At 46.1% G+C, this 13,919-nt stretch overlaps 1 protein-coding gene across 1 annotated transcript; it reads right to left on the bottom strand.

Annotated features, from left to right (window-relative positions):
- Positions 1-1,014: 1,014 nt before the first annotated feature.
- Gskip (GSK3B interacting protein) lies at positions 1,015-13,859 on the bottom strand. The gene is made up of 2 exons (XM_021202624.2): positions 13,790-13,859; positions 1,015-1,384 (listed from the first exon to the last, which is right to left on the bottom strand). The coding sequence occupies exons 1-2, from the start codon at positions 13,801-13,803 to the stop codon at positions 1,105-1,107; spliced, it is 294 nt and encodes a 97-aa protein (XP_021058283.1). The 5' UTR covers positions 13,804-13,859; the 3' UTR covers positions 1,015-1,104.
- Positions 13,860-13,919: the final 60 nt, after the last annotated feature.

Below are 13,919 nucleotides of genomic sequence, written 5' to 3'. Positions count from 1 at the left end.
GTTGTGAGCCACCATGTGGTTGCTGGGATTTGAACTCTGCACCTTTGGAAGAGCAGTCGGGTGCTCTTACCCGCTGAGCCATCTCACCAGCCCTCTGAAACAATTTTTTATCCTTTTTTAAGAATTATGTACATGTGTGCCTGTGCACACTTGAGCGCAGATAACCATGGAGGCTAGAGGAGAGGAGTGGACTTCCCGAGCTGCAGTCACTGTTGCAGTGAGCTGCCTGACCTGTGGGTGCTGGGAATCAAACAGGGACAAGGGAAGCATGTGTTCCTAACCACTGAGCCCTCTCTCCAGGCCCTACCCTCATTGAGCTCCACACATACTGATGACCTCCCGTACCAAGCTACCTTCTTGCAGTAAAATACTGGTGATGAAGCCTCTCCATTACAGCCTGCTGCTGAGAACTGAACCCAGGTCTCTGCCACTAAGCACTCCTTTTTTCCTTTTTAATAAATAAAAGTACCGGGTGGGTTTCACTACAACCCTGGCTGGCCTCAATCTCAGAGATCCACCTGCCTCTGCCTCCTCAGTGCTGGGATTAATGGACTGTTATCACCACGCCCAGCCTCTGAGTACCTTCAAAAAATTCAAAATATTGTACACACACACACACACACACACACACACACACACACACACACACACACACGGCATATCTATGGAAGTCAGATGCTAAGCCTGTGAAGTTTTCTCTTTCCTTTTTTATGTGGGTTCTGGCCATGCACCTAGTACGCAGCCCAGTCTAAGCATCTAGTTTGGATGGAAGGTGGAAGGTGAGCAGAGTTCTTTCAGCACAGCAACTACAAGGGTATCCCCTGCAGAGAGCCCACTCTGGGAGACACAATTAGCTACACAGATCAAAGAAGGGTGGTAACGACTACAACAGACTGAATCAACTCTTTCAAAATGTATTTACGCCCTCAAATTCAACTGTTCTGTGTTGATCAAAAATTTATTAACAAAAAAAAAAAATTATTAACCAAAATTTTTGGGAAAATATATTTTTTCTTTTTTGAAGATACCCATGTATGATTTTTATGTAATGTTCCTCTTTATCCTTTCTGATAAAATGATAAAGATAGGCTTATTTTTTTCCTTCTAAAAATAAAAGTGAGTTACCCTGAGCCCTGCTTCTGTGAGCTCCAGGCAGTATCTGTTCCTTTCCTTTGTCTCCACATTGATGTAAGCCACATCATCTGCACAGGGCAGGCTTTTTGAGACAAACATGTGGTTGACAGCAAAGAGGACATCGTTTACAACTGCCTCAGCCTCCAGCTGCATGTCCTTCATATCCGTTCCTTCAAACCCATTGAGCTCGGAGCCTTCTTCAAATCCAGACATACTGCTTAGCTCCACGGGATTATAGTCTGTTTCCATTCTGCAAGAAAGGAGTAACAGATTTTTTTAAAGGAAAGACATTCCAACTGGACGAGGCAGAAAGCAGCAACATTCTTCAGCAAAGTAGCACGAGAACAGCCTTTAGGCCACATACAAATCTTCGTCTCCTCTGAAAGCTTGAGCCAGGACCTCACAGTCCATTTCACCCTCGGCACCCATCTCCATGCTCCCACTAGGATGCCCAGTGAGCCGTACTGAGCGCACTCCACGGCTTTCCTAAGCCAAAACTCCAAAGTGCATTCCTTCAAGAGAAGCACTGTGGGCCTATCAACATAAGCTTTCCAGTCCTTTTAAACTTTGTCAGTCTGTGAGGCAAAGACTCATTGTCTTAACATGTATTTCCTTGAGTAAATACCTTTTTTGAGGCTTACAGAATATTTTTATCTGTCAAGTTCACACAGAAGTGGAAAAGAACCCAGTTTGTTTGAAATCACACCAATATCCAAGAAATATAAGTTCACACCTATATTTAAGAAAATGGATGATGTTATGCACCTAAAATCTAATTCCAATTTCTGTATCACTGTGCAAATCTAGAATTTTCTATGTAAAAGAGTGCTGGCAGCGTTGAAGCCCTGTAATAGGAGAATGAAGTGCTGACTAGGGACTGAAATGCAGAGTGGCTGTGTGTGAAACTCAGAATGACAGTGTCAGAGCAATGGTCTCAAAATCCCCTTCCATGAAGCTGAAACTAAGACAACTCAGGAGTCAATTACGCTGGGAGTCAAAAGCCTACATGTGAAGGAATGGCGAACACAAAGGCAATGAATGATGCACTTTCTACAATGACTGCATGCAACACAATCATTTAAATATGTCTCCCTTACTCAACTAATACACTGCTTAAAGATACGCTTGGTTTTATAGAAGTGACCATTTAATATAGTCTATAAACTCAGTTTGAGCCATTGGTACAGTGGTTAGGAATAAGTACTTTCACTGACTTGGCCCTGAGCTGATTAAAGAGAGAAAAATCTGGAAGGTTTTAGCTCCTAAGCACCAAGTATGTCATGTCTTTACCTTGATAATGAAGAATAGTTACAGACATCGGAATAACCATTATAGGAAAAAGATGTTCCTAAAGTTCTCAGCAGGGGTCCAGCACGGCGGGAAGATGGCCTTACAGGCTGGCAGGGTATGCCACCAGATGGTTCCTGGGTACCAATCGGCTCCAAGTCCAAAAAGATGATACCTCGGGGACTTTGTGCACCCCTTCGAGAACGATGTGGAAGAGTGCTGGGATTAAAGGCGTGCGCCACCACGCCTGGCGATTTAAAACTTTTGACAATGATTTAGTTATATGTAGGTGTGTGTCTATACGTGTGTATACACAGGGGCCTATGGAGGCCAGAAGGTGGCGTTGGCCCCCCTGGAGCTTGAGTTATAGGTGGTCATGTGACTGTGTGGGTGCTGGGAGCTGACATTGGCTGCTCTTCGAGAGTAGGGAAATGCGTGCGTGTTCTCTCTCTCTCTCTCTCTCTCTCTCTCTCTCTCTCTCTCTCTCTGCTTGTGGACGTTGTACATCGTGGTGCGCACTAGGCTCCGCACCACGATGTACAACGTCCACAAGCAGTGGGATTTGAACTCAGGACCTTTGGAAGAGCAGTCGGGTGCTCTTACCCACTGAGCCATCTCACCAGCCCGAGTCAGATCTTGTTAAGGATGGTTGTGAGCCACCATGTGGTTGCTGGGATTTGAACTCTGCACCTTTGGAAGAGCAGTCGGGTGCTTTTACCCGCTGAGCCATCTCACCAGCCCCTCTCTTTCTTTTTTTAAAATTTTATTTAAGTATATGGGTACAATGTAATATCTTCAGACACACCAGAAGATAGCATCAGATCCCATTACAGATGGTTGTGAGTCACCATGTGGTTGCTGGGAATTGAACTAAGGGCCCCTGGAAGAGCAGCCAGTATTCTTAACCACTGAGCCATCTCTCTAGCCCAGGGAAGTGCTCTTAAGCATTGTTCTGTCCTGCCCATATCAGACTTGCTTGCTTCCACATCTTTCCCTTGTCCAGTTATACCCACATTTTCTGAGGGGAATTGGATTCCTCTTCCCTACTGAATGGTGTCAGCAGGCGATGTGGCAGAGCCTGACCCCAGCCCTTCTACAATGGACTTTTTCAGGGTCTTTTTAGTCCAGTCACAGTACACTTTTGTCAGCCATCTTGGGATGAGGACAGGAGGCCAAGGATAATGCTGACAAGGGGAAAAGACAGCCGCAGAAGCCAGAGAGGACAGCGGGGCACCCAGCCAGTCTCCACCTCTGTGCCTCAGTTATTAGAGTCAAAAAAGTCCCTGTAGGCTTTAGGTTTTTAAAGCCTACTTTAATAAGGTTCTCAAACACTTCATCGCCCTTTCTAGCACACTGTCCAAAGGTAGCGAGAAAATATGGTAAAACTGGACAAGGGGTTATGGACCTGCTTAGATGTAGTTCTTTGCGGTGATTCAGATCTCCGCTTGTCAGGATACCAGCTGTCCAGTTCAAAAGTGTCACCAACACACATCAGCCACGGCGGGACGATCCAGCAAAAACTGCTAGGACTCCACCGAATTGTCACAAGTCAACAAAAATGACTGAAACCAGTGGAGGTGCCAATAATGTTCTCTGCCGTGCCTCTCTCAACAAAATAAAAATCAACAAAAAAACAAGAGCACAAAGAGTTACAGGACTAACAAGTGCCCACCACTGCCCACTGAGTCCTATCTATACTCTCTCCAAACATCACGGGTCCTCCCACCGTCCTGTCTCAGCAATGCACCATGTCAGTCCGCATCACATGACACAACTCCAAACTCTCATTTCAGTCTCCTGACATCACTGGTCACAGAAAGCACTCTCACTGATTTGGTGGCAGTCTACTCAAAGTCAAACCCAGTAGCTGCTCCAGCTCTCTAAGAGCTTTGCCGAGGTAAAGATTTAAAATATGGAACCCTGATGACCATGAGTATTTTTATTGTATTTTATTTATTTTTTAAGACTTACTTATTTATGTATATGTGTACACTGCAGCTATACAGATGTTGTAAGCCATCATATGGAATTCAGGACCTCTGTTCACTGACCCCACTTGCTCTGCTACCAGAGGTCCCACTCATTCCAGCCCTGCTCGCTCTGGCCCAAAGATTTATTTATTATTACATCTAAGTACACTGTAGCTTCAGACACACCAGAAGAGGGCATCAGATCCCATTACAGATGGTTGTGAGCCACCATGTGGTTGCTGGGATTTGAACTCAGGACCTTCAGAAGAGCAATCAGTGCTCTTAACCACTGAGCCATCTCTCCAGCCCCATGAGTATTTTTATGTGTGTCATGAAGAAAATGGTTGGCAAAAACGTTTTGTAGGATTATCACTATGTGGCTGCTATTAGCTTCCTACTGCCGCTGTACCAAACGACCACAAGCTTGGTGGCTTGAAGCAAATAACCATCTACACAGCGGCTGAAAGTAGCACCTTTATCTTCTTAGAGTTCTGGCATTATGAAGCATAAAATCAAGATATTGGCACAGTCTGTTCTTTCTGAAAGACGCAGAACTGAATACTTCCTGGTGATTTCTAGCATCCAAAGGCTACTTGGTTTCCTTGGCTTATAATCCTGTGTCATCTGCTCTCCAAGGCTGCACTGGCCACAGCTGCTGCTGAGTGCCAAATCTCCTGTCAGACCAGCCAGTGGCCTGCTGGCAGAATGACTACATTGGGCCAACTACCCCAAGGAAGGCCAGTCCTGTGTCCTCAGTCCTCTGTATGGATCTGCCTTTCCTGCATGCAGTGCTTCTCCCTAAACTACCATTTACAGAATCTATTATCCATGGTCATGGCATTACACACAGCCTTCTGTTATAGACAGTTGTGAGTCACTATGTGGGTGCTGGGAACTGAATCCAGGTCCTCTGCAAGAACAACAAGTGCTTTTTTTTTTTTTTAGACAGGGTTTCTCTGTGTAGCCCTGGCTGTCCTGGAACTCACTCTGTAGACCAGGCTGGCCTCGAACTCAGTAATCCGCCTGCCTCTGCCTTTGCCTCCCAAGTTCTGGGATTGGAGGTGTGCGCCACCACTGCCCAGCGCAACAAGTGCTCTTAACTGCTGAGCTAGTTCTCCAGCTCTGATACTGTTTCTTAATTAAGAGTCTTAACTCTATTTACCTATTTATGTAGAATATTTTCTCATTGCTTATTTTTAGACTGGTCTTGAAACTGCTTTGTAGCTAAGGATAACCTTGACCTTTTGGTCCCTCTGTCTCATCTCTTATAAGTACTGGGATATAGTACAGGCATGTACCACTAGACGTGGTTTTATCCAGGATGTTCTCTAAGAACCAGACAGGCAAATTAAAGGTATTTACTAGTATTTTAATGTCTAATTTGGGAAAGAAGACAGCGCGTGAAAAATTTATACAAATATTAGAACCATAAATATGATAATCATAACCAAAGAAATACAATTAATTGTGAAGAGCTGGTAACTACTACAGAAAACAAAGTTATGCTTTGGTTCAACTACAAGCTCTATCACTAAGTGTCTTCATACTTGGGTGACTACAAAACCTTCCTGGGCTCATGGTGTTCTTATCTATAGAACAGGGACACTGGACAGCAGCCTCTACTGTGTGAGACGCTCTATGGTCTGATATAACTTATGCTGGGCTCTGACTCATGCGACAGGTCAGTCCAATGGCAGAGAGTTCTTAAGGGGAAGAAAATGTAAGAAGGGTCTGCACAGGGCCAAGGTTGAGGAGGGCAGTCCAGGGAGGCTAGCAGACGGTCCAACTAGCATGGGTCCTGACCTAACGGCTGCCGTGAGGGCTTCACTAGCTCATGATTTGCTTCTGCCTCGTTCTCTCTCTTACCCATACCTTCCTTTCCTTTCCTTGTTGTTCTGTCTGTTTGGGCTGGCTAATTCTCAAAACTATGGCAGGTGGCTTTTTTTAAAGACATGTTTTGAGGGTGTGCTCAAGCTTGCTATGAAGCGTACATGACTCTGAACTTCTGATCCGCCAGAGTGCTGGGACTACTGGTGTGTACTTACTTATGACTACTGATGTGCTTCCGGTGGTTGCTTCAGCAATTTTTTTTTTTTTCTGAGACAGGGTTTCTCTGTATAGCCCTGGCTGTCCCGGAACTCACTCTGTAGACCAGGCTGGCCTCGAACTTAGAACTCCTCCCGCCTCTGCCTCCCAAGCACTAGGATTAAAGGCGTGCGCCACCACTGCCTGGCCATTGCTTCAGCATTTAAGGGATATGCCTTATTATAATGCAGCTGTGATAGATGTTACATTGCTCTTGATGTATGGGAACCTTACGAATGTACAGTATACAACCCTGCCTCTTTTGTCACATATATTCCTCTCTATATGCTTAAAACTCATAATACATGTTAATTTTGCCTCTTTTTTTTTTTTTTTTTTTGGTCAAAGTCTCTTACAAGAGCCCATGCAGGCGTGGAACTCAGTATGTAGCCAAGAATGAACTGAACTTCTGAGTCTCTTACCTCCATTGGGGGCTGGGGTGGGTGGTGGTCTAGTTGTGAGCAGCCACATCTGGCTTTCCATGGAGCTGCTGCTGGGGTGTGAACCCTGGGCTCTGTGTCACGTGGCGACTCTGGCTTGTGTATTACATCCGTGAGGGCTTTCCTCCTTTGCTCTTTTCCCTTTCCCTTGTTCCATTTGGAAAGTTCCTATTGCTCTTTTCAGATTAGCAGCTCCACTGAGGCTGGGGTGTAGTTTCATGCATGTATAAGGTTGTGGTTTAGACTTTAGCACCACCAATTAGTTAACTTAAAGGAACACTGACAGTTCTGATTTCTTAGTTATCGTTTGAAATGACATATCACCACGAAGGCTTGTGTATTCCATCCTGGGTCCTCACCCGACAGTCACTGTGCTGTGGCTTAGTCATGAGGACTCTGATCTCATCATTGGATTAACCTGCTTGAGCCTTGCTGAAGTCATCTGTTTCTGAGAACTCTTTTACACACATACACACACCCCATACCTCTATATATCTTTTCTCAGGTGTCACGGCTCTGCAGTGTCCCCTCTGCATGACTTTCTGTCTCCCATCAGGAGAAGCAATGCGGTCCACAGCTCGTCCACTAAACCTTTGGCTGGGATCTAATGCAGCTTTCCTGCTCTTAAGCAGTTAACATCAGACACTTTGTCACGGCAGAAAAACTAATGTACATTCAATTGTCTTTGTTTGCAGTAGGAGAAACAATGAACAAACCCATGCCATACTGGGGATCTCAGGGAGGAGGAAGGAGAAGTGTCTGCGTCAGAGGCCAGGCTGTTGCTGCAATAGCTGAAGTAACCTGTAGTTATGTTTCACATAAAGTTTACTTGTTTTAAGCAACTACTTAAAACATGAAGGGGAATAAAGAAACAATTAATCATGATTAGCATTGTTCAGCATTTAGGCAAAGCTCAAACATTTTTAAATCTTTATATCCTGTACATTTGTTTGCAATGGCTCTGGCATATATATACTTAAATGGAAAAGTAATTTTTATTCACCTTAAGACATTGTTGTCTCTCAGGCTTCCTGCTGAATGAGCTCACCCTTTCTAGCTCTTTCTGAATTCTGGATGGCTGGTTCAACGCAGCTGATCTGTCTCAAACTCCCCTCCAAGCCAACTGAGTCAAACTGGCTTCTCTCAGTTTTGGACTTTTTGCTCTTAGCCTTACTAGCAATCTGTTCTAGTCATTTGGCTTCTTATTCTTTGGCTTCAGCTGCCTCTATTGCCCTGCACTGACTCACTGAACACAACTGCCTCAACTGACGTAACTCAGGTCCACAGCCTGTACTCAACCACACCTACTGCCAACTCCTTAACTCTCAATGCACCAAACCCACTGATCTGAACTCACATGCCTCTGTCTCCTCAGTGCTGGGATTAAAGGCAGGCACCACCATGCCTGGACCTAAGCTTTTCTTTACCTGAAACTTGTTCAATACCAGGATGGCCTTGAACTCAAGAGATCTGCTTCCATCTGTCTTTTGGGATTAACAGGGTGCTTGTATTCCAGATGGATCACGCAGACCTACAAGATCTTTGGACATGATCCTTTGCCAGAGCAATCATGTTGCTGAATTAAAATTCCTCTATACTTAAAACTTTTTTTAAAATTTTATTTTATATGTATGGGTGCTTTGCCTGTGTTTGCCTGTGCATCATGTATATGCAGTGACCACCAAGGCCAGAAGACGACATCAGTTTCTCTGGAACTTGAGATACAGATGGTGTGAACTGCCAAATGGGTGCTGGGACCTGAACCCAGGTCTTTGCATGAACAGCCGGTACTTGTAACCAACGAGTCACTGCTGTGGTCGCATATATATACTTTTGAAGTTAAAGATTTTAGGTCAGTCACTTGTGAACTGTCTTTTTTAAATCTATACCCTGTAAAGTTACTCTGTACTTCAACAATGACACACACTCACACCCACACACACAGTGCTGAAAACAAGTCAAGGGAACTGCATTGAGTTCTGCTGACCAAGGAGAAGCTAGGGTGAAGGTATGCAGGGTGCTATCTTGAGATGTTTTCAAAACTGTAAGTAATGACACTGTAAGTGAGATTCTAAGATTTGCTCTTCCAGAAGACCCAGGTTCAAGTCTCATCACCATCATGACAATAGGCACACACAGTGCACATTCATCATGCAGGTAATCTACCCACTGCACATAATAATTTTAGGGGAATATCACCACTGCCCTGTAAGTCTTCCATTGCTGCTCTACCACAGCGAGCTCAAACACTGGAACTCCTCAAGCGCATGTGTTATTCTCAAACACTGCATTTGTTTTTATGAGGTGTCCAGGAAGAAACCTTCAAAACACCCACAGAAGTGGTTTAGGGCCCTGCTCTCTCCATCTGTCGGTGCTTTTGTGGGTTCACGATATTATCAGATACTGACGACTAGGCATTTTCTTCCCCACTTCCTATTTTACTAGACTTTGCTTTGCTGCACTGGGAATTCAGAGCAGTGGAGCTGGAGAGATGAAGTAACAGATATGTATCCCCTGACAAGAAAGTGTCTGACAGGGCAGGAACTCCAAACATTCCCTTCACAGCAAGTATGGCCTTTTAGTTGACACCACAACTGTCAGGTAGCAACAGGGATGGTGTACCTCAATGCCTTCTATTCTCATCTTACACAGCAATCTGGAAAAATTCTCTCAACATGCACTAGCGGCAGTGTGGAGTGTTCAGTGGGCTCTCCTGAAGCCCGGTCAGGGAAGGAACCTCTGTTGGGTGCTCTGGGACCCAGACAAGATGGTTCCCATTCCTTCCATCTCAAGTGAAGCTATCATTGAAATCTACCAGTAGACAGTGCTGACAGGCCTAGACAGGGAAATAGAGCAGGGTGTTTGGCAAGTTCAAGAACTATGTTGGGGCCAGGTGCACTGGTACCTGCTTATAAACCCAGCACTTAGGGGCACAGGCACAAAGACGGTGAGTTAGAGCCCCATTGCAAGTACTAGATCAACCATAGTGACAAAGAGACTGTATATAAGACAAAACAAAACAAAACCCTCCTAGGGATGGACATATAGCTCAAAGTGTTGAATGTATGCATGAGGTCTCAGGCTTGATGTACACACGTGTGTACACACACATTTTTTTTTTTTTTTTTTTGGTTTTTCGAGACAGGGTTTCTCTGTATAGCTCTGGCTGTCCTGGAACTCACTTTGTAGACCATGCTGGCCTTGAACTCAGAAATCCACCTGCCTCTGCCTCCCAAGTGCTGGGATCAAAGGCGTGCGCCACCACGCCCGACTCATACACACTTTTTTTAAAACTAAAAAAAAAATTTATTTAATGTATATGGGTGCCTTGCTTGCATGTATGCCTGTTTATCATATGCGTTCTTGAGAAGGCCAGAAGAGGATGTTAGATTCCTGGAGACTAGAGTTACAGACTGCTGTGAACTGCCATATGGGCGCTGAGTATCAGTCTTGGGTCCTCTAGAGGGCAGCCAGTGGTCTAACTGCTGAGCTCTCTCTAGCCCCATATTCAGGTTTGTTGTTCATTTGATCTCCTTATGTAGCCTGACTGGCCTGGTACTCACTATATAGAACTAGCCAGTCTCTGCCTATGGGGTGCTGTGAAGCAAGGTGTGGACCACCACGCTGGGCCTTATTTGTTTTCTTTTTCTTTTTTTTTTTTTTTTAAGATTTTTATTTATTATATGTAAGTATACTGTAGCTGTCTTCAGACACACCAGAAGAGGGCATCAAATCTGGTTACAGATGGTTATGAGCCACCATGTGGTTGCTGGGATTTGAACTCCAGACCTACGGAAGAGCAGTCGGGTGCTCTTACCCACTGAGCCATCTCACCAGCCCCCTTATTTGTTTTCAAAGCTTACTTTTATTATTTTAAATTATTTGTGTGTATGTGTTTGTGTGTAGGTATGTGCATGTAAGTACTGGTGCCCTCTGAATCCAGAGCCCAGATCCTCTGGAACAGGCGTTATAGCCATCTGAGCCACCTGACACAGATGCAGGGATAAAACTGGATTCTTTGGAGATCAGCAAGTACTCTTAACCACTGAGACAGATCTTCACCACCACCCCCCCCCCCGGTCTTCTCTCTCTCTCTCTCTCTCTCTCTCTAAGTACACTGTAGTTATCTTCAGACACACCAGAAGAGGAAGTCAGATCGTCAGATCTCATTACAGATCATTGTGAGCCTGGGATTTGAACTCAGGCCCTTCAGAAGAGCAGTCAGTGCTCTTCTTAACCACTGAGCCATCTCACCAGCCTTTATTTGGGGGGGGGGGTGTCTTGTTTCTTTATTAAGTCTCATTATGTAGCTAAGGGTAGCCTTCCTTGAATGAGCCATCCTTGTGCCTCTGCCTCCCAAAAGCTGGGACCACCATGCTTGAAAATCCCTTCAAAGGAGAAAGGCAGCTCCAGACCCTAAAGAGGCGCACAGGCACAGTGATGGCTGCTGCTGGGGCGTGGCAGCCTGACACTGTGCTCCTGTTCTCAAGGTACAGCTCTTTTTGAAATATTTTTTTTTTACATCTATATATTTCTGTGCATTTAAGGTATGTGTGTGTGTATGTGCATATGCCATAGTGTTCATGCAGAGGTCAGAGGACAATTGGGGGAGTGTGGCTCTCTCCTATCATGTGGGTCCTGGGGAACTGAACTCAGGTTATCAGGTGAGGCAGCAAGTGACTTTGTCTGCTGAGCCATGTCACTGGCATGTGATCTTTTGCTATTGAGAGAGAGTCATAGCAACCTGGCCAGACTTTGAACCTGATCTGTAACCAGGGATGACCTTGAGCTCTGGATCCATGCGCTCTGACTTCCCGTGTGCTGTGCTTACAGGTGTGCTCCCCTAGGCTTTCCCAGTTAAGTCTTCAATACAATCAACACTATCACCACAGACTGTGGGAATTCCTGTTTAGGATTATTATTTTGACTTCATGCCCTTGGTTTCTGGGATGTACCTTCTAAGCTGCCACTGGGAATTCCTTTATAATTTTTACAAAGTTGACGGTACTTGGTTGGGTAATTATCTTCATCTTATTCAATTAATGCTAAGGTGCCAGCATTCTGCATTAGGAACCTGCCTTTGATAAACATTAACAGAGCCCTGTGACTTGGCGTTTGAATCCCACTTCCGCTAAAGGTGTGATGACAGTTCTCAACTCTTAACTATGCTAATTTTCTCCTAGAAAGTGTAAGTGTTCAAGGCAACACCCTCAACACTTTTGGGGCAGTACGCCTGCCTTGTGGGATTCTCACCTTCTTCCTTCGGTATCTGGAGATGCAGGCATCCTATGGACTGCTTGTGTGATTTTAGACTGTGTTTAGGAAACCATATCACACTGTCACTGAACAGAGCCTAAAGTCCAGTTCAAACCTCCTACAGCCTGATACACAAGGTCCTGCCTGGACTTCCCACCCAGCTCTGTTTATAGTACAGAGAGGACTGCCATTATTTACTTGTAAGGTTCAGAGTCTCTTTGAGCCAAGGTCTCCCCATGTAGACCAGGCTGGCTTTGAACTTAAGGAGTCATGTGCATCTGTTCCTGTAGTGCTGGGATAAAACCGTGTACCCAATGCCAGATAAGCATGTCTTATTAGTGCCAAAATATGCCTAGACCCAGCCAGTTCTAGTCTTCAGGGCTCTCCTCCAGGCCAAACCATGCACTACGGATCGCTGCAGCGTCCTTCAGCACTGCTCTGGGTGTTTTCACCTTCTAAACCCAACATCCCGCTATTAGCAACACTATAGCTAGCAGTCTTAGGCCAGATTATGTAGCATTTCTTTTTACTTTACCCCAGCACACGTTCCATCATTCTCTGCGATGCCCTACACTCCTTCCTGTCTTCCCTTCTCAAGTTCCTGGAACTTACCAAGCATTACTCATGTGGTAAGTCTTGCAGGTGGTGTTCTTGTCTGAAAAATAACTCAGACGTCCATCTATCTTACTACCTCAAACTCTCCAAATAAAATATCATCTTTTAAAAATAAAGAGGCCCTTTCTTACAATGCACGTAGAGTCCCAACGGTGGTACAATCCTGACATTTCAGCATTTAGGAGACCCTAATTTCTAGAGCAGTCCGGGCCACATAAGTTCAAAGTCAGCCTGAACCACCTACCCAGTGAGAGATTGTCTCAAAACCCAACCCAACCAAACCAAAACACCCCTTTCTGAGGATTCCCCATTCACGGGCCAGAGATCCTTAATACAATCTCCTCAATCCAGGCCTCTGTTTAGGTTCCTTCGCGGCTCACATAACTTCATTTGCCTCAGTCTTCGAGTTTATGATATTAATCTGCTCACACCTGGCTGAGGTGGCAATGTAGGCTCAGAGAGGGTAGCAGAGGTTCAAGGTGGCCCAGGGTCAAGTGTCAGGAATCTAACCCAGGACAGCAGACTTCCGGGCCTTTAGGGGCTGCCCTCTCCCAAGACTGTTTCCCTAAAATATAAAAATCGGGCTGCGCAGAGCCTGCGGTGAGCACAAAGTCTTCGCGGAGGCAGCCCCTCAGCGGGTCGGGAAGCGCCAGGATTTCAGAGGAAACAGGATTGCCCGCAATCGTCCCGAACCCCAAGTTTCCTGGTCGTCGGCGTGGCGCGCTGCAAACGCCAAACTACTAGAGGCTCTGCCAACAATGCCGGCACCAGATGGGGGGACAACCGGATGACAACAGGAACCCGTCAGCGTCGGGACAGAAACGCCGGGTCTCCAGTCCTCGCCCTGCATCCCCGGTGCATCACTTCCCGCAGGACAGCCCAGGCCGGACCCGCCCCCAGACCTCCGTCAGCCCGAATCCGGGTGTCCGCCGGCGCCCACCACCCGGCCGCGACTGCGAGGTGAGGCTCCCCGGGCCGCAGCCCGCCCGCCCGCCCACTCACCTGCGAGCGCCCATGTTCGTCTCCTTCCTCGTCCAGAGGCGGCTGCGGCCAGGATCCCGGCGCCGGCACCACCCCCGCCCCCGCAGTCGCCCCGCCCATTCACCACCGGAAATGCTCCCGGCCGGACTCT

This window comes from Mus pahari, chromosome 7 (genome assembly GCF_900095145.1).
Source record: "Mus pahari chromosome 7, PAHARI_EIJ_v1.1, whole genome shotgun sequence".
Classification (NCBI taxonomy): Eukaryota; Metazoa; Chordata; class Mammalia; order Rodentia; family Muridae; genus Mus; species Mus pahari.
The sequence above is the reverse complement of the archived record's forward strand: the minus strand, read 5'-3'. Positions and strand labels throughout refer to the sequence as shown.